Here is a 22,353-nt window from a genome sequence, read left to right on the forward strand (position 1 = left end):
ATAGCCCGTTACTAGTCTATGACTATCGACCACTTATCGATAACTCCACGACTTGCACTGAAAATCGCCCTTTTAGCCGCCAATTCAAATTCAAATGTATATATCATAGTTTATTAGATAAATCAGTTTGTTGCTTAAACTACGTCCTCAACTTAACATACCGTATGCAATGTTTCATTTGTGTATTCGCTTGTTAGTTAATATCTAAACCTTGTCAATTGCCTGCTTTATTGTTACGATTAGAATTTATGTTTAAATATGCGGCTACTACTGGTTCTGGGCCGGGAAATGCTCGCCAACGCCTGCAAATATGCTCAAAAAGTACAAAACTGTCGTGCGTCCAGCTGCTGGCCAATATAAATTGCGGCTTATGTAAACTATGGCCTATCAAAAGTTATTTTTGATGTGTTGTTTCCATGAGGCATCGTCGTCGTGTTTCTTAGTTTGGTGGATATTAGGAAAATGTATAAATGTATTTGCTTCGATATATAATATTTATATATAGATAAAAAAATAGGCTTAAAATGTTTCGTTTTAGCATTTTGTTGTTGTTTAAATTACTTTATATTGGCAACTCTCATTACATTTGTTAATGCATATAGTTATGTAGTTGAAAAACGCTCGAACGTGCAACTATTTCGCTTTGCTGATGACAAAAAAGGTTACACACAGCACACTCAACCAATTATATAAATAGTAGTAGTAATAATTTATAGCACAATATGATATAGCAGCAGTTTGAAACTTTTTACACATGTCACAAATGTTTTTTTCCCTTTTGCAAGATTCATTTTTCGTCAATGGAGTTTTTGTGGTCAGAAAACGGATTGCAAATTATAATTACTGACAATTTTTAACTTTAAAGCGAAGGGACAAAATTTCACATAATCAATTTACAGTCGCCGCAAAAGTTGCATGTGCAGCCGAGGCCTAATATCGTGTTCAATTTTCTTTAAGAAGATACATATTTATTTATAGATGCGTGCATGTATGCATATAGTAACCAGCGATGCAAAAATTAATTTAATTTATGTGGTAGGCATTTACGATAATATAATATAAATTTTGTTTTAATTGTCTTCAGCTTTGAGACATTTAGGCAAAAGTTTTCTTTTCATAGTGAATTTGTTTTGTTTTCTATAAAACGTGTTAAGCATTAGGTTGGTTGGTTGGTAATTCGTTATCATATAATCATAATAATATAAGTGTTCACTCGCTGCGAAACGCACTCCTTCAAAACATCAAAACATAAACTAAAGAGCACATGTAGGACAATCCTCAACACTCGTTCAAAAGCACAGGACAGAACTTCTCTTTATCGAACTTAAATTATATATTTATATCAAAAATCCGCTTGTTTACAATAATAATAATAGTGCCATCTGGTATGTAGACATACTTGCATATGCCAATAGTTGCGGCCAAGATGCTAGCAGTGAGTTTCGTTCTCTGTGCGGAAGGATTGCAAAGGAAAACTCCGATCAAATGCCTTTTTCTTCGGCCGCAGCTATACATACACAAATAAATTTACATATCTAGTTTAAAGTGTCACTCAGTTGCTATTAAACGATTTCGTAATGTTATCGTAATGTAATGTTTTATCAAAAAACGTCAAAACGTAAAAAATGCATTCGGCTTAAAGGCTTAAACTTGTGTTGTATACGTTGTCTACAGAATTTATGTCCACGCTTCTTGTACATATAAATATTTAAAATTTGTGTTTCTTAGTTTCTTCTTGTTGTTATTTGCAATTGCTGATAATGCTGCCTAATCGTTATGGGTGTGTGTTGTGTTTTCCGCGTTTCCCGGAGAGGGTTGTGTGTGGCGTCCCTCCTTAGAAGTTATCTTATTATGAATGATATGGCGTCACATAAGTTGCTGGGAAGATGCCTTTCCTATTGCCGATCTCGCCGTTCCACCAGTTCTCATCGGAGCGATCTGTGACGGTGATGACATCGCCGCGTCTGAAGTCCAATTCCCCGGATTCCTGTGGCACAAAATCGTACAGCGCCTGCACGAGCATCTGCAATAAAGAAATCGGTCGGACATCATGAATCCAAATCTAATACTCTTGGCATCGCTGTTTGTTTATAGTTTAAATGGGTGGGCGGTGGAGGCGGCGTCGTACGCAAGCATGACCTCAATGTGTTATGCGAAATTTGTATTTTTAAAACGAATCTGCATGTCTGCTGGGCAAACTCAACTCATCCGAATGGAATGGAATGGACGGCACACCCACCTCTTCAGGTATCATATCACGCAATTTGACATCCTGCGACCGGGACACGCTCGCCGTCCGATGATATTCGACCAGTTCGTTGAGGGAGTTGAACTTGACCACCCAGAGAAAGAATTTGCTTTGAGCATCGCGCAGAACCTTGAAATGCTGAACGCCATCGGGGCATCTGAAGAGGGCAAAGAATTTCGATCATACATATGAAAGCTGGTGCCATTGAAGCAACTCACTTGACTGATAAGGAGAAATCGCCGGGACTGGATTCGCTGATGCGTATCAAGAAGGCGCCTTCGTGCTTATTTGACAGCAGCTTCTCAGCATCGGCGCGTGTGATGCGTCCGTAATACCAGCTACAATAGAAATGATCATCATTTGGGTCTCGATATGGGAATTTCGCACTCGACTTACTCGTGATTCTTCATTTCTATGTAATTACTGGGTATGAGGCCTTCCTTTCCATCCAGCTCGGCGCGATACCAATTTGAATCGTCTTCCATATTTAATATCTGTGTAAAAAGAAGGGATTTAGGTTTAAGCAACAAAAATCAATGGGTTTGTAATGTAAATATCTAATAAACTAAGCTTGATATGGGTGAAAAAAATGATCTTAATGGACATAAAATACCTAAATCTTCTACCCCTGCCTAATAAAACAATCATATATTCAGCTTCATACGGCTGAGATAATGTAAAGTAAGTTCTTTGGTTATTCAATGAAGCATCTGATTTTAATTGCCGTTTCTCTCGATGGAAACCAAGGAACCAGATGCACAGTGAGTAATCCGATCCCCGAAAATTCGTTGTAAGAACCTGCCTTCGTTGTTTCCATTTTGAGGGCCACACCCCTTTAATCGCCCTCGCTCCAGACAATGTGGATCAATCGAGACATTCTTCCGCTTTGTTTATTGGCGACTGGCCCGATTCCCCAGTGATTCGATGAACAGTTTCCAATTGTTTGTTGATTGAGCGCTGTTCCCAAAAACTGTGTCAGTGCGCAATCAGCGAAGATAGGCTTATGGTTTGGTATCTATTATCTCCCCTATTCTCATATCTTTTTCTTGCGAAACGCTAAAAATAGGCAAGCATTATGGCCGCGACATGTGATAAGAATGTTAAGTGAAACGGAGCACTCACTCGAATGGTCGAATTTCACTTTTGTCTATCTAATGGACTTTTTCCTAGCCCATTTCGCATGCCAATGACACAACAACAGGCTGCTGCCTGCGTAATCGGCGACTACTTTTTATGATATCTTACGATTGACAGCCGAAATGGAAGATTGTCTATCTGCAAAGGTCTCGGCGTTTGCTTGGCCACTGGGAATTCCCAGATTCGAAGTTGACTGAGTTGAGCTTTTATGAATGAATCTCGCTTTTGACGGCGCCCAGCAGCCTTCAGTTTTCGGAATCTGTTTGCTTTTCCCAAGGAAATCGCTGAACAAATACCCAGGAAATGTGTTTATTGTGCAAAGGTCAGGATTTCGCCTTTTAGTTAAGTCTTAAGTAAGGCATACTCCAATCTTTATGTGTTTCTGTCATTTTTCCCTTGAGCAGTTCGGTGTTTATTTGGCAGCTTTGTTATTTTCCAATATCGCTTGACGTCAAGTTGGAATAATGGAATGGCATTCAAATGAGTCACCCAAAGAAAAAAACCCCTGCTGATACTGTGTAGTTGAGGGTTGGTTACTTTTCTGAAGTTGCAACTTGTAATTACCCCACGAATGTCTCATCGATAATTATACAAGTGACTATCATACGAGGTTAAAAAAAACAAAATACCTTAACCCACAGATCGATTTCTTGTTAATTAAAGATACAGATACATGTGTATATATGAGATATCCCATATTCGATTCGTATACTGCTGTTTTGCGTTTTTTGGTTACATTTTCGCACGTCGGAATGTGGCGGGGATTTGGGTGGTGTGGAGCTGGAGGTGGATGGGGTGTCAATGTCGTTTCCAGCTTATGTAAAACCCAATTATTGTGCTCACTGTTGGCTGTGGCAGTGGGATTTTGACCGCTCAGCTGTATCTGGCCGACTAATTGGCAGCTCCATAGTTCTAATCCACCCCCCATCGCCGACGATCCCGCCCGCATCTGTCACCCACCCAGACATTGTTCATCGTATATTTTTATTTTATTTTTAGATTGTTTCATTCATTGAAAACAGCCGCCGAGAAATTCATTTCCACGGATTCGTCGTCTATTACAGAAAGTTTTCTCGCCGCTGAGCACTGGAAAAAACCAGAGGGTTTAGAAATGATATAAACTTAATTATGCTGAAATCTTTCCCAAATACTCCATGATCGTATGCATATTTATTTTCCCAACTGCAAAGGGAAGTGCACAATTTTTTTTTTTCAGTGCAGGCAATGTGCATGCCTGTTGGATAATGCATAAATATTTAGCGGCGCTCTCGGAAGGCAGGCACGTAGTGGCCATGATTGTTATTATCAATTGTTTATACTCGTATGCTTATGTAATTACTAGAGAAAAAAATCTATTGTCGTTTCGGAAATTCTACACTGAAAAAGTGTCAAAGCGACACGAACGTTCACTTTTCGCTGTTTTCGCGACAAGCGAAAGTTGAGCACAGAATCCCCATTTCGTGTGTGTTTTCATATTGTTATGATAAAACGTGGCCACTTTTGCTGCCCAAACAACACAACAAGGCCGTTAGAATCGGTGGCATGTTTCTGGGAAAATGAAGCTCCAAATATCCAAGAAATGCGCTGACCTGAAAACCAGTTTTCTGGAAGGAACGAAACCCAATGAAATGTTTGATGATTCACACAGCGCTCCTCTCTCTATCGCCTCCTATGCCAGCTGTATGTTTGCTGGATTGGGGCATCTTTTCAGATAAGGCCATCGAAAAGTGACTAATCGCTGGCAAACAAACAAATGCGCTCGCAGTTCGAACAGATATGCGTACAGATAATGTACAGATGTATTTCTATTTCTCACTGCCTTTATCCCCCGCATCAATGGAGCGCAGAGAACTATGGGTTAAACGAACTATGACTATCAGTGCGGTTTGTTTACCCGTTGATAAGCCCGTGCAGCTGGACAGAGGGCTCATCTACGGCGTAGAAGCCCCTCTAATGGACGGGAGCAGCGCACACACTTGACCTTCGGGTGGCGATAAAGAAGCCTCTTCGGCGAGTCATTGACACCATCAATCAGCAGCAGCAACAAATGCTGCAAATGCAGCGGCGGCATATGGAAAAGAGGCGCAAAAAAAGAGGCAGAAAAAGGGAGAAAACCTGCCACGGGCCTGGGTTCCTGCTGTGACTAACCTACGACAAGGTAGACACACAGCAACGAAAATCAGCTTACAGCGCGCCCTGGCAACAAGAAACCGGAAAATTCGCCAGCCAAAACAAAGGGTTTGGCCTAGGACACCCATCCAGCCAGCCAGCCATCGAGCTAGTGAGCCAACACAAACACAAACACCTGGAAGGAAGCAAGGCGGCGGCGGCGAAAAAGATCGAATCGCAGCCTGCCAGCAGCCTTTTCTTGGCCAGAAAGCCAGGGAATACAAGCAACCCGGGCAAGCATCGGATGTCCCCCACAAAGTTCCGCAAAGTCAAAGGGGTCATCGAATATATCAACACTACAAACTGTTGGAATGGTTTTTCCAAGCATTGGAAAAAAACTAATAGAAAAGTTGAAATAGTATATAAATACTATAGGAAACCTAACAATAAATAAGTTCATTCAAGGAAACAGTGAAAAATGCTAGATTTCCAAAGTATAGTATATAGATTTATTCATATATGCATGTTTATAGCTTTAGAAACCCAATCTGCACATCATTTTTCAAACTTTGTAATGCTAATCAGAACTATATGCAGATTAAATGGGGTCAAAAATAAGGTCTTTATAGATTTCGAGTGCAAACATACAATATTTCAGAATGTAATGCTTTACAAGGTTTTTATACTGATAGTGGAATACATTTGACTGAATCTTTTGGTTCTAGTAAGAGTATTCGGGCTGCGGTGTCTCATGAGTCGTAACCCTTTCGTGTTGCCTTCTGTGAGTGCACCTTTTGAACCTCTTTAGCCAGCTTTTGCGACTGCTGTCTGTTTGGTCGCGATTTAGTAACAAAATCTGTCTGGGGATTGAACCTAGGATGTGGGTTAAGGCAACGACCTGGACGCCGGCAGCTGCATCGCAGCGGATTATGCATGCAGGATCTGCCACGCCCCCCTGTCTATGAATAAATGCAGATATTTTGATTTAAGGAGGGGAATTGATGATTTTGGAACCGCACTCACCTTCAGGATCTGAGTTTTGCGAAAATTCAGCTCGTCGTCAGCCGTCGCAGAGAAATCGTGTTTGGCAATCGCTTCCATTTTGCTGTGTTGTTTTGTGTGCAGTTAGAAAACGCTTTCGGAGTTTGTTTCAAATTTAGTTGCAATTGTAGTTTTGGATTTAGTTTTATCAGCCTTGATGCACCACACACACGCACACACAGAGGCACAGACACACACACGCTCGTTCTCTGCTCTTGCTCTCTCACTCTCTTTGAATTTCTCTCTCACTCACTACTCAGTGCTGTGGAAATGAAAACGAAACGAGACGAATCCGCGATTAGTTAGCGCACATTATATAAACGATAAATCATGGATATTCGGCAGCGCGCTTTTCTCAGTTCGGTTAATAATAATATATCTTGTGCGAAGGCAAGGGAAGAAAGCGATTAAAAATACACCGACGACGACGACATTCCCAGGCGGAGCAGCAACAGAGAATGAACACAGACACGAGCCGCTCTCTTCTCTGCGGCCACTGTTTGGGTGTGTGTGCGTAACTGAGCGTGGCAGCGTTGCCAGCAGCTTGCGATTTGGAATTTCGGGGAAAAGCAGGTACCGCAAAAGCAATTATACGATGTTTGGCTATTACTTGTTGTTATGCGAAGTAATTTGCCTTAAATAATATGCAATGTCTCGCTTAGAACACAATTAACATTTGGCAATCTAGGGCGTGGGTGCTTGCTGTTGGCAATGCTGCCGCGGTGACGTTGTTTGTTTTATTTTTTGTAACCCCAATAAACACACACACACTCGCACACGCGGCGCTTATATTTCTATATGCACAAGTTGCGGCGAACTATTTTCGAGTTTCTGGCATGTGCAAAGAGGCCGCCGGGCTTACAATTCCAAAGGGCTAGGGTGGCTGCAAGCTTAAGCGACACTAATTAGGCGCGGGAGCGGTTTGGCTAACATATTACTACTGCTAAATTTGTAATTCACTTTTATTTTCATAGCAGCGTGACTGTGGCGGGGTCGCTTTATTATGCCATGAAAATATACTGAACACAACACTGTGGGAGAGGCATACCGCAGGGCGTTCGTAGTTTTCCATCACCTGGTCACACCGCAAGACGCTTCGCCATTTTAAAAATCAAAACAGGAGACGCTTCGCCGGAAAAGTCAGCATTACGATTCAATCCAACCGGACCCTTCAGCTTGACTCGCCCATCCGTCACAGCAGTCGCAATGCAGCGCCACAAGGAACTGTACAAGGAGCAATCGCTGGTTCTGAGCCCGCGCAATCACTGCCAGGAGAACAGGGATCGGTTGCATGCGGCGCGCGCCAAAAAACGGGACGATTGTTTTTACCAGAACCGCATCATCAGCGTGAGCCCGACGCCGGTCAAAACGAAGCAATTGGCAGCGGCCCAAGCTGCTCTGCCCCAGGAAAATGTGGCACCCAAACTGGAGAGTCCGGAGCAGCTGGACACGAAGCCCGCAGAACAGCAGAAGGAATCCAACCCGAAGGTCTCCCGCCAGAAACTCTACTTACAACGCTACATGGAGTGGAAGACAGCCAAGACCAAAGAGCATAAGCAGCAAGACCAGAATCGTCGAGGCGCAGCCATCAATGTGCCGACCGTAAAACAATCAAAGGTCTTGCCCAAATCGCAAACATTTCGGGTTCCCGATAATCTGGCTTCTGCAAAGCAGAAGGAGTCAAGTCACGGTTTCCAGCCTCCCAAGCGGTGTTCCCTCTACGTGATTGCCAATCCCACGGGCAATGCCAAAGCTGCAGAACCGATCAAACCTTCAATACTCAAGCCAACATCTGCAACTCCAAGTGCGGCCAAAGTGACAGCAGCTCCCCCGTCATCCAATACCGTGCCTGCATCTTCTGCCTTGGCCAAGCATAAATCAGCTGCTTCTGTAACAAAAATAGTGCCTCCAAGTCGTCAAAACACCAATCCGGTTGCCTTGGCCAGGCAAAAAGCAGCTGCGCGACCCATTTCAAACACAACGAAGCAAACTACCAGTGTAAGGCAGCCTGCGGTTGAAGCGAAGAAGATCACTACCACCATATCCCGACCCACCCCAGCGACAGTCACGAAAGCGAAAACGCCAGGCATACGGCAACAGCCACCAGTGGTCAGCACAAAACCCAGATTACCTGCGCCGCCGGCACCACGGACAGCTAGACTGGCCAATGTGTTGTCCCAGCCGTTCGAGAAACCTTTGGGTAACAGGGCACCAGTGACACGACGGGCGAATGTCGTGAAACCACAGCCTATTCGTGGCGGAGGTGGTGCCGCGGCCAAGTTCAAGGACACAGCTGGAGCGACCAGCAAGGCAGCAAGTCACTCCATGCGAATGAAGGCCACCAAGATAAAGAGCCAGTACACAAGGCTTCAGGACAATGTGCGAAAGCTTCCTCAGCTCAAAGCCGAATTGCTGCAGGCAGCCACGCTAGATATACCGCCTCACACGCCGCTGGAGGATATCCATAATCCCTTCATCGACCAGGCCACATCAACGCAGTGCAAGTCGAACAATAGCAGCGGTCATCTAATGGAGGCGTTTGGCGACAGCATCTTGTTGAGCCCGGTGGCACCGGTCAAAGTTGAAGGAGAAAGTTCGGTCAAAAGGCAGTTGCTGCCGGTAGCTAAGAAAGAGGCGTCCGGTCCGGTGGCAAAGAAAAAGTTCGACTTTACGCGTTACTCAGTGGCAAATTCACCGGCGGAGGACTCGCTCATCTTGGATCCTCAGCAGACGACGGGTGAGTTTGGGATACGCCTTTTCAAATCTTAAACTCACTCACATTTTCATTTTAGTTACAGGAGACAGTGGAGATTCCACTCTGGTGCCAGAGGGTACGAAGACACCGCCACGTCGCGAATCCAATGGCATGCCCAACTATCTCAGTCCGTTTGTTAGTGTCTCGCGGGGAAAGGTGAACTCGCGCTGTGAGAAGGAGAAACGCAATAGCTTCTACCTGTCCAATGAGGAATCGCCCTTGGAAGTTCGCCGTGCCATCGAATCGGTTCTGTACTTCCGACTGCAGTTGGAAAACGAGATCAGGCGTCTCGAAGCGCTTTGCGCGGAATGGGAGGCGTACAGCAAGGAGAATGAAGCAAGGCTGCAGGAAACGGGCGGCATTGACATGATCAACGTGACCATCGGCCAAACACGTCTGCTGACCACCAAGAAGATGATGCAGTTCAGCGGCCTGATCGATCGTTGCGAGGCTGGAGCGACCGGCAAGAACCGTCAGCCAAACGATGGCAGCGAGGATTCGAAACCGGTGCAGCCTGAGGATCTGGAGGGCTGGTGGGACATGCTGCGCCTGCAGAGCGAGAACGTGGACAAGCGCTTCGACAACCTGAAGCGTTGGAAGGCCAACGATTGGCTGGATCCGGATGCAGTGGCCGAGGAACCCAAACAGCCGAAGCCCAAGCACAAGATAAGTCGCAACATGAAGATCAAATCGAAGGCCAAGCCCAGCAGCAATCTGCAGCAGTTCCTCCGCAAAGCCCATGCCAACATGAAGAAGACCAAGGTGGAGGAGCCGATCCTAGAGGATGGCCTGCCCTCCACGTCCACGCGCCACAGTTCGCCTCGCGTAATCGTAGTTCGCAACCGCCGATCCTTTTCGCCCGCCCGCACAGTACTCCGCATGTCCACCGGCGAAGGGCGTCAGTCGATTGCACCAAATGCGCTCCTGAAATCAGCGATCCTTGCGGCCGCCGAGCAGAACGCTGCCAAGACGCCGCCGCCCAAGCCGCGGGCCTCCATCCTCAAGACGCCCGGCACCACGAAGCGGCAGAACCGTGGTGTGCTCTTCAGCGCCAAGAAGAGCGTACGGCGATTCCAGTTCACCTACGAGGAGGGAAACATTAGCAACGACGAGACGGTGGGCGCCGACAAGCTGGAGGACTGCGAGGAGGACATGTCGCTGGAGGCCTCCACGGAACGCAGATCCCTGGAGCAGAATCCCGGAAGGGATTCCAATCAGGAAAATGAAGCAACTCCTCGCATGTACACGCTGCGCAACCGGCGGGTTAATCTGCGTCCCTCCTCCGAGTTTATGTAGTGTTGTCTATTGACAGCAATAGTCCGTTGTGGAATTGTTTATACTTTTATCTTCTTAGTTTAATATTTTTTTGCGGATGCCATTAAGTGTTAATTCGTTAAGATGTTGAAAATTACATTTGGCGTTTTAAATGTTCGACGATTATGTTCTGTGAAAATGAAAGCTTATTTTATTTTTAATTATCTAACATACCTTGGTTTTAAAAATTAGCATAGTTGAAGGAATAAAAAAGAGAAGAATAAAGAAATTTGAAATGCTTTTCTTATTGAAAGGGGGTCGAAATTTAAAATGAACAATTTAATTCCACAACACAGAAATTTTATTATGCGACTCAACTAGTAAAACGTTACAGACCAAACTTTAATATTTGGTGTTTCAGAAAATGAATATCAAAATATTATTTGCATTTTTCAAGTTGTCTAAATAAATTTTAAGAATTTAGTTTTGGTATGAGTCTTTGGTAAAACATTACCCAAGTCTTTCACCTTCATGGCTCCGTATCATTTTGAGGTATTTTTCAGTATTTCCTAAGCAAATTTCAGTATATCTGACTATGTGTGGCGGTATAATTTAACGGTCGCGCTACGGTCCCACTCTGATTCATAAAAGTAAAGAAAGACCACTCGACGGCAATTTAAATTGAATTTTGAATTCGCTGTTGCACTCGATTGTAAATACTCGCTGATAAGGCCGCCAAATGAAAGTGCAAATAGCAGTGATATCGCGACGCGCATCTCACCGCAGTAACTAACCGTCTCGCGACCATTTCGTTCGCCCGCGACGCCCTTTGAGTTCAACGCATTCACATTTCCCAGTGTGCAGATTTCCTTTTTGTTTTGTCCGCAGTCATCGCGCACTGCATTCAAAACAGCGCCCAACACACAATACGCTAACCCCAGCGGCAGAGCATACACAGTACACACCAAGCATGGACACTAGTGTCGGAAATTTGGGTAAGGATTTGATCATTTCATATTTCAAATTGAATTTTCAACTTCTGGTACAGCGTGTACTCGCCATGGCAGTTGGGCCGTTCGCTGGCGCGCAAATTGATCTCCTCGATTAGCGGCTCCCCCTTCGCTTGTTTACCCCTCTGCCCAAACACCAACAAGCGGACTTATTTGTCCATATTGCATTGCGGCTTCCATATATCTGGCAATGGGTCTGAATTTGGATTTTTCGTAATTTTTTGCACTCTGCTGACGAAACGAAAAAGTGCTTTTAACGATCTGGGAACATCCCAAGGCGTTGCGTTGCCAGACAGGGTGTTACACACATGGACATTTGTATGTTTGTATTGGTGTTTTAGTGGGGTACAGTCTTGGGGGCAAATAATTTTACACTGTTAAAAGTATGCTAACGTGCAATTAGAGAATTGGCAAGCACATATATTTAATAAGAAAGTTATTTTAGGCTTTGGTGCATCTTATGAGTTTGGACGAGTTGTTGAGATGGGTGGTTAATGGGTGGAAAAAAACGCGCACAAATAATAACGTCAACAAGGGGCTGCCACCCCTTTCAATATTCTTATGCAAAAGTGGTAGTCAACAAAATATATAATTCTATTTCAAAGTAAATATATAACCTTTTAAGCTTCTTTAATTTAGGTTAATTCTTTAAAATTATTTTACCATTATAAAATGTTTTTGTTTGAAAATAATTTAACGTATCGATAAGTGAGTGGTCTATCGGACAACCTCCACGAGGTGGCAACTCTGGCGCACAGCACATTTCAGGGTTTACGCAATTTCGAGCCGTAAGATTTTCTTCGACCTGTGAAAAGGCTTTTTACCCCCTGCCAGGACAGCTAAATCTACACTCGTAAGTGCAGCAGGAGCTATCCATCGCGTAGCGCAGATTCTAATACACACCTTTAGTTAAAAGCGCCAATAGGAAGCCCAGAACCATGTCACATGCATTTGCCGCCGCCGTCTGCCGGTCCACCGCATCAATGTCATTGGCCCTGCGCTGCAGCCGGCGCGCCATGAGCTCCGCCAGAATGCTGCGTATGGCGGGTGCCACTGCCACCTCCACTGCCTGCAAGGATTGGCAGAGAAACGGACTACTTGCTGCGCCCAGGACCGGCAACATGCAGCAGTACCTTCGCGAGTATGCCAACGAGAAGAAGGTGTTCGAGCGAACCAAGCCCCATTGCAATGTGGGCACCATTGGCCATGTGGATCACGGCAAGACTACGCTCACGGCGGCCATCACCAAGGTCCTGGCCGACAAGCAGCTGGCCGAGAGCAAGAAATACAATGAAATCGACAATGCGCCCGAGGAGAAGGCTCGTGGTATCACCATCAATGTAGCCCACGTGGAATACCAGACGGAGACGCGCCACTACGGCCACACAGATTGTCCGGGACATGCCGATTATATTAAGAACATGATCACCGGTACAGCCCAGATGGATGGCGCCATTCTCGTTGTGGCTGCCACCGATGGTGCCATGCCCCAGACCCGCGAGCATATGCTGCTCGCCAAGCAGATCGGCATTGATCACATTGTGGTGTTCATCAACAAGGTGGACGCCGCCGATGAGGAGATGGTCGACCTGGTGGAGATGGAGATCCGAGAGCTGCTTACCGAGATGGGCTATGATGGTGACAAGATCCCTGTGGTGAAGGGCTCGGCGCTGTGCGCCCTCGAGGACAAGAGCCCCGAGATTGGCAAGGAGGCGATCCTGAAACTGCTCCAGGAGGTGGATAGCTTCATCCCCACGCCTGTGCGCGAGCTGGACAAACCCTTCCTGCTGCCTGTTGAGAATGTGTACTCGATTCCCGGACGCGGCACCGTCGTCACTGGTCGCCTGGAGCGCGGAGTGGTCAAGAAGGGCATGGAGTGCGAGTTCGTGGGCTATAACAAGGTGCTTAAGTCGACGGTGACGGGCGTGGAGATGTTCCACCAGATTCTGGAGGAGGCGCAAGCCGGTGATCAGCTGGGCGCTCTGGTGCGCGGCGTTAAGCGAGATGACATCAAGCGCGGCATGGTCATGTGCAAGCCGGGCAGTGTGAAGGCTCTCGATCAGCTGGAGGCCCAGGTGTACATCCTGTCCAAGGATGAAGGCGGCCGCACAAAGCCCTTCATGTCCTTCATCCAACTACAGATGTTCTCCCGCACCTGGGATTGCGCCGTGCAGGTGCAGATTCCCGACAAGGAGATGGTCATGCCCGGCGAAGACACCAAGCTCATTCTGCGCCTCATCCGGCCAATGGTCCTGGAGCAGGGACAGCGCTTCACGCTGCGTGACGGAAACCTGACCCTGGGCACTGGTGTCGTCACCAGCACTCTGCCCCCATTGACTGAATCGCAGCGATCCGAGTTGACGGAGGGCAAGAAAGCGCGCGAGAAGAAGGAGGCGGCTAAGAAGTAGATCCCCGGAACGCCGTCAGTCATTAACTAAAATCATATTCTTAAGCGATTTTTATGCATATTGTATAAGTTGTTGGCGCTCCAATCACAATCGAGTAAAATATAAACAAACACATGGACAACGAAGTTTTAAAACTTGGTATATTAGTAGGGATCTTAAATTGGATTTAAAATAGTCCGCTTTTTAAGTTTTATATTTGTTATTATATTTCTTATATAAATGTATATAAAGTAAGCACAGTTTTTAATCCTTGATAAAGGGCAATATTTAATTTAGGCGCCACTCATCGATTGATTATCGCTCTAGGTTAACGGCATCCGTAAAAGACTGGTATCGAAATGGATCCGATAAAATCAAACAAGCCCGCTAATAATCTGACTACGACATTTCACAACACTGCTGCAACCGCCTTGAGCGCAGCTGATGATAAAGAACATTTTGAAATTGATTTGAAAATTGGCAAAAATTAGTTCCTACCGCGTAGACTACTTGACCGGTAGATTCAAACATCGTAAACGTTTGTTTGCAAAGTAATTAATAACTTATTTTGTCCGCAGATTCCCTAGACGACACGGAACCATTGCCGGAGCTGAGTTTTGAAGACTTTTTGGAGCCAACGTCGGACAAGAGTTCCCAGCACATGGAAATAGAAGCCCTGGACTCAGAGGAAGACGATGGCGGCGGTGAAGATCTGGCCGATCCGGCCAACGATTCCCTGAACACGCCGCAGTTCAAGAAGAACGTGGTCCACATACTGGAGGACAAGAGGTTAAACTCGCCCGGACCAACCGTTTTGAAGTCGCACGCCATTAAGGTGGTGACTGCCGGTGGTACTCCTCCGGCCAAGGCGCAAGTTACAGACGTAAAGATACTAAACAAATTGAAACCAATACCCAGCAGTACGCTAAAGATCGGTAGCACAACCATAGCGACCAAATCCACAACGGGTAGCATAACCAAGACTTTGAGCAACTTGACCCAGATTAGGACGAAAGATGGCCAAGTCATCTTTGTCCAGAAGTCTGTACCTGGAACACAAAGCAGCACTGCGTTGACAGGGTCACCAAGCAGTGGTATAAGACGCCTCGTGGCGCCTTCTGGTATCCAGAAGGCAGTGCTTTCTAAGGGCGTGACCATGGCAAGCACGGGTCTGGTCAAGGCAGCTGTTCCTCCCAAAGCAAGCACCTCGGTACCCGGCACAGCCTTCACCATAAAGGGCATCCAACCGCTGGCCGGAGGCACTGCGAAGGCGTCGACTTCCAGCACGCCGGCAACCACATCCGGATCTCTGGCACAGCCCACCAAAATTCAGGTGGTGCGCACTGCCGATGGCAAAATTATCAAGATCAATCAGGCTGGTCCCTCGCTGCTAATGAACGCCAAACAGGGAACTGGCACCACAGTCACACCAGGAGGCTCTTCCGCCACTTCTGTCAAACTATCTCCCTCGGGAAATGTGGTGCTCAACAAGCCCGTTGGCCAGGTAGTGGTTAGAACAGAAACTCCTGTAAAGCCAGCGACGGGCTCTGTTGCCAGTGCATCCGCAACACCGGGCAAGATGTTGGTTCAAAGTGGCGGCAAACAGATTCTTGTATCCAACAAGAACATCATTAAGCTGTCACCGAATGCGAGTGCCACCAGTTCGACATCCCACACGACGGGCGGACAGACACCTTCCACGTCGAGCGGATTGCACGCTATTCAGATGCCTGGCAAGGGAGGAGTACAATATGTACGTGTCCTGAACAACAATAAGAGTGCCGCCGGAACAAGTGCAACAACGTCTATGCCGAAAACAGTGCAAACTCAGAAGATCACTGTGGTGAGGCCACCGGTTGCTACTGGTGTTCCTGCCACATCTTTTACAACATCCGCAGCAGCAGCTCCATCTGCAGCCGTATCGAAGGCAAACCTTCCCATGGGCAGCACCAACAAGATTGTAATGCGATCAATGGGCGGCAGCATTGTGCCGCTGCCTTCCGTGCAGACGTTGATCTCAAAGGTTGTTACTTGTGTTGGTACATATTTATTTCATTCTAACTCAATTTCTATCTTTAAAGCGTGCGCTGGGCGCCATCACCAACGCCTCAAAGCCAGCCAGTGCGGCGAGCAGCAGCGCCGCACCGAGTGGCAGCCAGGAGTTGCCACGCAAACACCGTCTTACCGATCTCAATATGCAGCTAAAGCAATCGGCCTCGGCCAGTAGTGAAGCCAGCGACAGCAGCGATGCGGGTCCTGAGGCCAAAAAGCCGCGTTACGTTATTACCATGCAGCAAGGATCACAGAAGGCAGCTTCCCAGCCAGTTCAGAAAGTAATTAATCGGCCAGCGAATGTACAGCGTGTGGTGTCTAGCAGCACAAGTCCCAATTCCAACTCCCCAAAGAAAATCTACAACTATGTTCAAACGACTGGAAGCAACGGGGCCAAGTACATGATCTGTAATTCGGGTGTGCCCCAATCATCGACGAGTGCTATGCGACGGGGATACACTGGATATGTGGAAAACAAGACGCGACGCCCGCCATCCATTTCCTCGCAACAGCACCGCTTCAAGCATATGGGTGCCCAGCAGCAGTCCAAGCACCAGCAACTCCAAGCGCAGGCCAAGCAAAAGATTAGGCAGCAGCAACTGCCTACCGAACAATCGTCGCCGATCAAGGTCGAGCCAAAGCTGCCGACACTGCCTCCGGGGGCGAAGGCCAACGTGCCCGCCAAGCCGCTCTTTGAAGTCCTAAAACCCGCAGCAACCCCGGCAGCAGCCGGGGCCGTTGATCAATTGGGCGGCATGACTTCGCGGCGAAAGCACTGCAACTGCAGCAAGTCGCAGTGTCTAAAGCTTTACTGCGATTGCTTCGCAAACGGCGAGTTCTGTCAGGACTGCACCTGCAAGGATTGCTTCAACAATCTGGACTACGAGGTGGAGCGGGAGCGTGCTATTCGCAGCTGCCTCGATCGCAACCCCAGCGCCTTTAAGTAAGTTTATTTGAAAGGGAAAGCTTATGAGTTCCAAAGGTGCTAATTATAACTACTTCCTTTTTTTTTTAACAGACCCAAAATTACGGCACCCAATTCAGGTGACATGCGACTGCATAACAAAGGTTGCAACTGCAAAAGATCGGGCTGCCTCAAGAACTATTGTGAGTGCTATGAAGCGAAGATTCCCTGCACCAGCATATGTAAATGCGTTGGTAAGTAAACTGATAAATCTGTTTTATCTATGATCAAACCAATCAAATCAATCAAATTATTCTTTAGGTTGTCGAAACATGGAAGACCGTCCGGACGTGGACATGGACTCACTGGACGGATTGATGGGTGCCGAGGGTCAGAAAAAGGACAAAGCTAAGAACAAGCAATCGAACGAGAACTGCGCAAATATATATTTGACGGACGATGTCATTCAGGCGACCGTCATGTGCATGATATCGCGGATTGTGATGCACGAGAAACAGAATGTGTCCGTGGAGGAAATGGAGCGCGAGGTGCTGGAGGAAATGGGCGAAAGCCTGACCCAGATCATCGACTTTGCCAAGGAAAAGCACGAAACCTCACAGATAGACGAGTCCAAGCCTTCTTCTTAGGCGTGCAAATATAGTCACACATGAATTAGTTTATAAGTTCAAGGAGTTCTTGACCTTTTCTCCTACCATATTCTAATTTTGGCTTTCTAAAAGTTGACCTTAAAGTAAAGTGTTTACCCTATTAAAATAATTTAAACACAAAATGTATATACCATACATAGCGAATTTCAGTTATAAGGCCATTTTAATTTTTGGCCGAGCATTGTAATTGTGTTGTAAACTTTTCCTTGGATTGAGTGTAAATAATTTAGATACCTAATAAAGTTTAATGACCATTGAACACAAATGAAAAGGGACGTTGTGTTGTTTTGTAGCTTGTTTATTCACCAACAACTTCAGTTACATATTTGTATTTTGTATTTGCATTTGCATTGTTTCAAATTTATTGATGGGCGAGTATATTAAACTCAACGCAATTTAGTTTGGTTTTTCACAATATCGGTATCAGCTTAGTTAGCAATATCTCTATGAAATAAACACATGTCGAATGACTACAGTATAGGTAATGCATATATTAGTTGATTGTATTGATAGTAGGTATTTAGTTTCGTATATATGTAGTTTTCTTTAAGTATAGTTATATATTCTACTTGGTCATCATTGTTCTGTATAAATAGCATATAAGTATGTTTGTGTTCTGGTTTCTCCCGGTTCTCACCCTATAAACATGGCATGGCATGACATGAGTACATATGTATGTATGTAGTTTCAAGGTTTGAGTAAAAATGTGATAATCGTTAAAGGACTATAGTACATATACGTGGTTAGTAGCTTGTTTTATGCTAATTAATATATGCCCTGTTATACATATTTTTCAAACACAGTTTTGACTAATATGCTCGCGCTAAACTATAGGTTTTATTTGCGGTCATTCGAATACGAACTTTTTGAAGAGAGAGTATGTGTGTGCGGTTATCTTAGCTAGCAAATACATACAGTAAACGTTTAGTATATCGATTTAGGGATAGTTTTGAATATTTGAATACTGTGCACAAAACGCTTTGGTTAGTTGCATTAGCATTGTTTGTTTGTTTGACCCCATACCAGCTTTTTTTTGAATTGTTAGTTACGTAACACTTATGCAACATTTGAACATAGTTAGGCAACAATAACGACTTGATTACGCATAATATATATGTATTGAGAGTATGCTGAACTATTCAGTTAGAAGCTATATTGTCTAATTCACACGTTTATATTGAATGCTGGGCCCCCAGAAGGGGGGCTAAAGCATAAACTTACACAACAACTTTATGAAAACCGAACAAAACCATTTGCTAAATATCGTATATGTACGTTGGATTTGCATACCCTGTACAATGTCTATTTTCTTAGGTTGTCGTAATATGCAATCATTGAAGAGTGTACCTTAGTTGTTAAACGCGTGTTGCATGATTGAATTCGGCAATTCTTCAAAGCGTGAAAAGTCATAACGAACACAGCGTAGAATTTCTGGTGTGCTATGAATGGATCTAGGGTATTATTATAGTTGAGTAATTCATCTTTCACAACAATAGAACAACGATGATAATCAGCAAGTATTTCAGCTATTCGTATATACAGTTTGTCAATATAACCTCATTGTATACCTGCGATTAACTACATTTTGTCGGCTTACTTGAACCATTTTCGACCATTACAGAGCTATAGTTTACTTTACAATACCTTCGATTAGAATTGCTCGGGCTATATGCGTTCAAAATAATGATTTTCGTGGCCCAATAAAGAGTGGCATTAGTTTTAAAGAGGATTTTACATGGTGATCACAACGCTTAAGGACACTTGCAGCCATTCAAGTGCCTTGCGGCAATATCCTTACGATCCAATACGATCTGTTGAAGTGATGAAACAAAGTCGGTAATACTTATGGGCTAAGAACCTAAACTTTGGGTGGGAAGAATTGAAGTTATAATCATATAATTATATATGTCTAAATTTTGTAGAACACCCAATTTAGCGACTTTATTTCTCACTAGATAAGTGCAAACTAAAATATAAACTAAGACTGCTATTCAAAATTGTGAACGCTTATATACCCTATATATATTTTCAATTTCTATGGAATGGTGTTTATATTCCACGTACCATTTGGCACCAAAAAGCCTATCAAATATTCCCTTTTTTGTCAGATAACTTGTGTGTGTGCTAATGTGGGCAACAATTTTACAAGATTCAATGATTATATAGATACTTTATTTAACTTTAACAACTTGAAATATGAAATTGATTTACTTAAGGAAGGCGGGCCTCCGTTGTGGAGTAATTGCCCATTAATTCCGTCCAATTTCTACGCCGTATTGCCAAAAAGTTTTAATGGATTTCAGTAGCGAGAATCATATAGACAGAACCGAAAACCAAAGTTACCTGTGTTTTCGGTTCTAGACCTATGAAAAAAAATTATTTATTTGGACTCATTTGAATATTTTCTAAAAAAAAATCCTATTTATATGATTGGCACGCTAATTTCGAACTCGCATACCTTGGAAAACTCAAAATTATCAGCTCCAAATGAATCGTATACCGAGTGAGTTGCTGTTCCAGGTTCAAAGCACTGTCAAAACTAATTCCCAGGGCCTTCTTTTGTCCCAGATCCTTCGCGCCGCCAGGCGAGTGACGTCTTCATTGGAGACCCCTTCAAAATTCACTCATATAACTTTCGCTATGCCGACAAGCCATTTTATCCGGTCCAGAACTATCAAAGACCTACGCCACCGACTCCGCCGGCACTGGTGAAGAAGGCCTCCTTCCAGACCTTCTACCACAATCCCAGATTCAGCCAGGATCCCGAGTACATTCCGGCAAAAAAGAGTCCACAAACTAGCTCCTATAGGCGTCGGCTACTGCTGGAATCTATGGATATGCCCTTGGGATCTACGGTGACAACGCCGGAGAGACAGAGTGTACCGGTGGCTCCGCAGACGAGACGTTCACCCACAGCCACGGATTCCCCGCTCCTCAGGACATGCTGTCAAAGTGTGCGCTACGAGGCTATGAGACGGGGTCCAAGCAACACGACTTTGTGCCAGAGTAGAACTAATCTCCTACGATCAGCTGGCGGCGGTGTGCCTCCTACTTCAACCACCACCTTCTCCATGAACTCCAACGCCCATCTGCAGAACAGAAGAAGCGGCTGCGGGATCAGCATCGACATCTGCAGTGTAGATTCGCAATCTGAGGTGGACAACAATGTAAGTATCAAGATCGCAACGGATGCCTATCTGCTGAACAATACGGATAAGGTGAGGACCAAGTCCAAGCCGGTGCGCTGTACGCCCAGATCCAGTGGCACCTTTGGCATCGACAAGCGACTTTCCAAGTTCAGTGTGAGCGAGACGAAACCTCGGACGAGTGCGGAATGGGAGCTCCGGCAGAGAGAGAAGGCACGGGAAGCGGAGCGCCAACGAGAACGGGAGCGGGATCGACAGTTGTTGGAGGACCGACGCTTGGAGCAGGAGAGGGAGCTTCAGGAGGAGCGAGAGCGTGCCCGCCAGCGGGAGCGAGATCGTGAGCAGCTCCGCCACTTGGAGCGTCTACGGGATGAGGAGCGTCTCCTAGAGTTGGAAGTGGAGCGCGAGAGGCAGCGACTGCGGGAACTGGAGCGGGAATCCCAGCGGCACAGAGAATACGAGCGTCTGTGTGCCCTCCAGGAGCAGTTTCGTCGGGAGCAAATGGATCTACTAAGTCAAGAGCCCATACCTCCCCGACCGTCGATTCCAATGACCTCGCACTTGTACACAACCACCTCTGATGATCGTTTGCCCGGAATGGCCTTTTGTGATTTATCTTCCCGAAGGACACGGAGATTGGAGAATCCGACCAGACCGAAAGAAAGACGAAAGACTAGAGTAAGTCAGGATTCTAGAAGTGTCTCCTCCGCTACCCGTTCACTTACACCCCCGCCGATCCTTACCCGGAATAGCAGCTCCCCATCACCCTCTTCAGCAGCTCCGTCTACACCCACCTCCCGTTCATCCACTCCAAATCGGAGGTCAAAACGCTGCTCCAGTCGTAGTTCAACCCCTGATTCCAATTCCCAACCTAGAACTACTCCAACCATTCCAAGAGATCTAGCTCGCAGTAGTTCGGGAACTTCGAATGGCAATGTCCATGTCACAGTGACCACGACCGGGCGTCGGAGCAACTGCAGCATGAGGCGTTCATCCAATGACCACGTTAGCGAGCAAAAGCAGCTAAATGGAAACCAAACCTGCGTCGCCTGTCTGAATAATATGCCCATTAGGATAACCACCTCTCGGTCCAGGGATACGGATCTAGCCTTCAGTCTGAACCATGTGAGGATGAGGGGATCATCACCAGCGCCCGCGGAAAGGAGCAGCAGTCAGGAAAGCCAAGATTCCTGTCAGGTTAACATTAGCGTGTATGCGGATAAACTGCGTTTGATGCGTTTATAATAATATAAGGGAAAAGTGGGGAATTATATGTGTGATTTTTGGAACAGATCATCTCTAGAATATAGAGTTAAACTGTCCCAGAAGACGCCCATATGCTCCACTAACTTTTCTATATTAGAATAACGCCAAAATTAGTTGTATCATTGCTGTTTTTTGACTTTTAAATATTCTTAACCAAGCTAAATCCCAAAATAATATTCCAAACTATTTTTTCTATATGTTCCTCGCTACTTGGAGTTCCTCCATTAAATCATTGCAATTGCGGGCGTTTGCTTGTTGGATCGGCAATTAATCCTTCCCTGCTGGGAGTAGAGTCTTCCAAGGAAGGACTCTCACAAGCTCATTAAGCTCTTCGTAAAGTCGATATATGATATATCTGTACTTCCAAACAAAAATT

The 22,353-nt window shown here is 45.5% G+C and overlaps 5 protein-coding genes across 7 annotated transcripts; 4 read left to right on the forward strand and 1 right to left on the reverse strand.

Annotated features, from left to right (window-relative positions):
• Nucleotides 1-527: 527 nt before the first annotated feature.
• LOC6609012 (protein enhancer of sevenless 2B) lies at nucleotides 528-7,512 on the reverse strand. The gene is made up of 6 exons (XM_002033681.2): nucleotides 7,398-7,512; nucleotides 6,518-6,797; nucleotides 2,645-2,742; nucleotides 2,467-2,586; nucleotides 2,240-2,405; nucleotides 528-2,023 (listed from the first exon to the last, which is right to left on the reverse strand). Exons 2-6 carry the CDS (start codon nucleotides 6,593-6,595, stop codon nucleotides 1,850-1,852), a joined length of 636 nt encoding a protein of 211 aa, XP_002033717.1. The 5' UTR covers nucleotides 6,596-6,797; nucleotides 7,398-7,512; the 3' UTR covers nucleotides 528-1,849.
• An 86-nt stretch (nucleotides 7,513-7,598) lies between these two features.
• Nucleotides 7,599-10,772, forward strand: LOC6609013 (guanylate kinase-associated protein mars). Of its 2 annotated transcripts, none has more exons than XM_002033682.2 (2): nucleotides 7,599-9,272; nucleotides 9,328-10,772. In XM_002033682.2, exons 1-2 carry the CDS (start codon nucleotides 7,742-7,744, stop codon nucleotides 10,584-10,586), a joined length of 2,790 nt encoding a protein of 929 aa, XP_002033718.1. In that variant the 5' UTR covers nucleotides 7,599-7,741; the 3' UTR covers nucleotides 10,587-10,772. The 2 variants fall into 2 exon arrangements, with proteins under 2 accessions (XP_002033718.1, XP_032572646.1); XM_032716755.1 differs by having other exon boundaries at nucleotides 9,334-10,772.
• A 408-nt stretch (nucleotides 10,773-11,180) lies between these two features.
• LOC6609014 (protein lin-54 homolog) lies at nucleotides 11,181-17,836 on the forward strand. Of its 2 annotated transcripts, XM_032716821.1 has the most exons (6): nucleotides 11,181-11,539; nucleotides 14,269-14,458; nucleotides 14,520-15,964; nucleotides 16,023-16,936; nucleotides 17,012-17,151; nucleotides 17,219-17,836. In XM_032716821.1, the coding sequence occupies exons 3-6, from the start codon at nucleotides 14,603-14,605 to the stop codon at nucleotides 17,542-17,544; spliced, it is 2,742 nt and encodes a 913-aa protein (XP_032572712.1). In that variant the 5' UTR covers nucleotides 11,181-11,539; nucleotides 14,269-14,458; nucleotides 14,520-14,602; the 3' UTR covers nucleotides 17,545-17,836. The 2 variants fall into 2 exon arrangements, with proteins under 2 accessions (XP_032572712.1, XP_002033719.1); XM_002033683.2 differs by lacking the exon at nucleotides 14,269-14,458.
• Nucleotides 12,299-14,087, forward strand: LOC116800661 (elongation factor Tu, mitochondrial). Its single transcript, XM_032716825.1, has 2 exons — nucleotides 12,299-12,407; nucleotides 12,464-14,087. The coding sequence occupies exon 2, from the start codon at nucleotides 12,493-12,495 to the stop codon at nucleotides 13,960-13,962; it is 1,470 nt and encodes a 489-aa protein (XP_032572716.1). The 5' UTR covers nucleotides 12,299-12,407; nucleotides 12,464-12,492; the 3' UTR covers nucleotides 13,963-14,087.
• A 2,461-nt stretch (nucleotides 17,837-20,297) lies between the features above and the next one.
• Nucleotides 20,298-22,203, forward strand: LOC6609015 (putative uncharacterized protein DDB_G0271982). The gene has a single exon (XM_002033684.2). It carries the CDS (start codon nucleotides 20,397-20,399, stop codon nucleotides 21,954-21,956), a length of 1,560 nt encoding a protein of 519 aa, XP_002033720.2. The 5' UTR covers nucleotides 20,298-20,396; the 3' UTR covers nucleotides 21,957-22,203.
• Nucleotides 22,204-22,353: the final 150 nt, after the last annotated feature.

This window comes from Drosophila sechellia, chromosome 2R, assembly GCF_004382195.2.
Source record: "Drosophila sechellia strain sech25 chromosome 2R, ASM438219v1, whole genome shotgun sequence".
NCBI classification, from domain to species: Eukaryota; Metazoa; Arthropoda; class Insecta; order Diptera; family Drosophilidae; genus Drosophila; species Drosophila sechellia.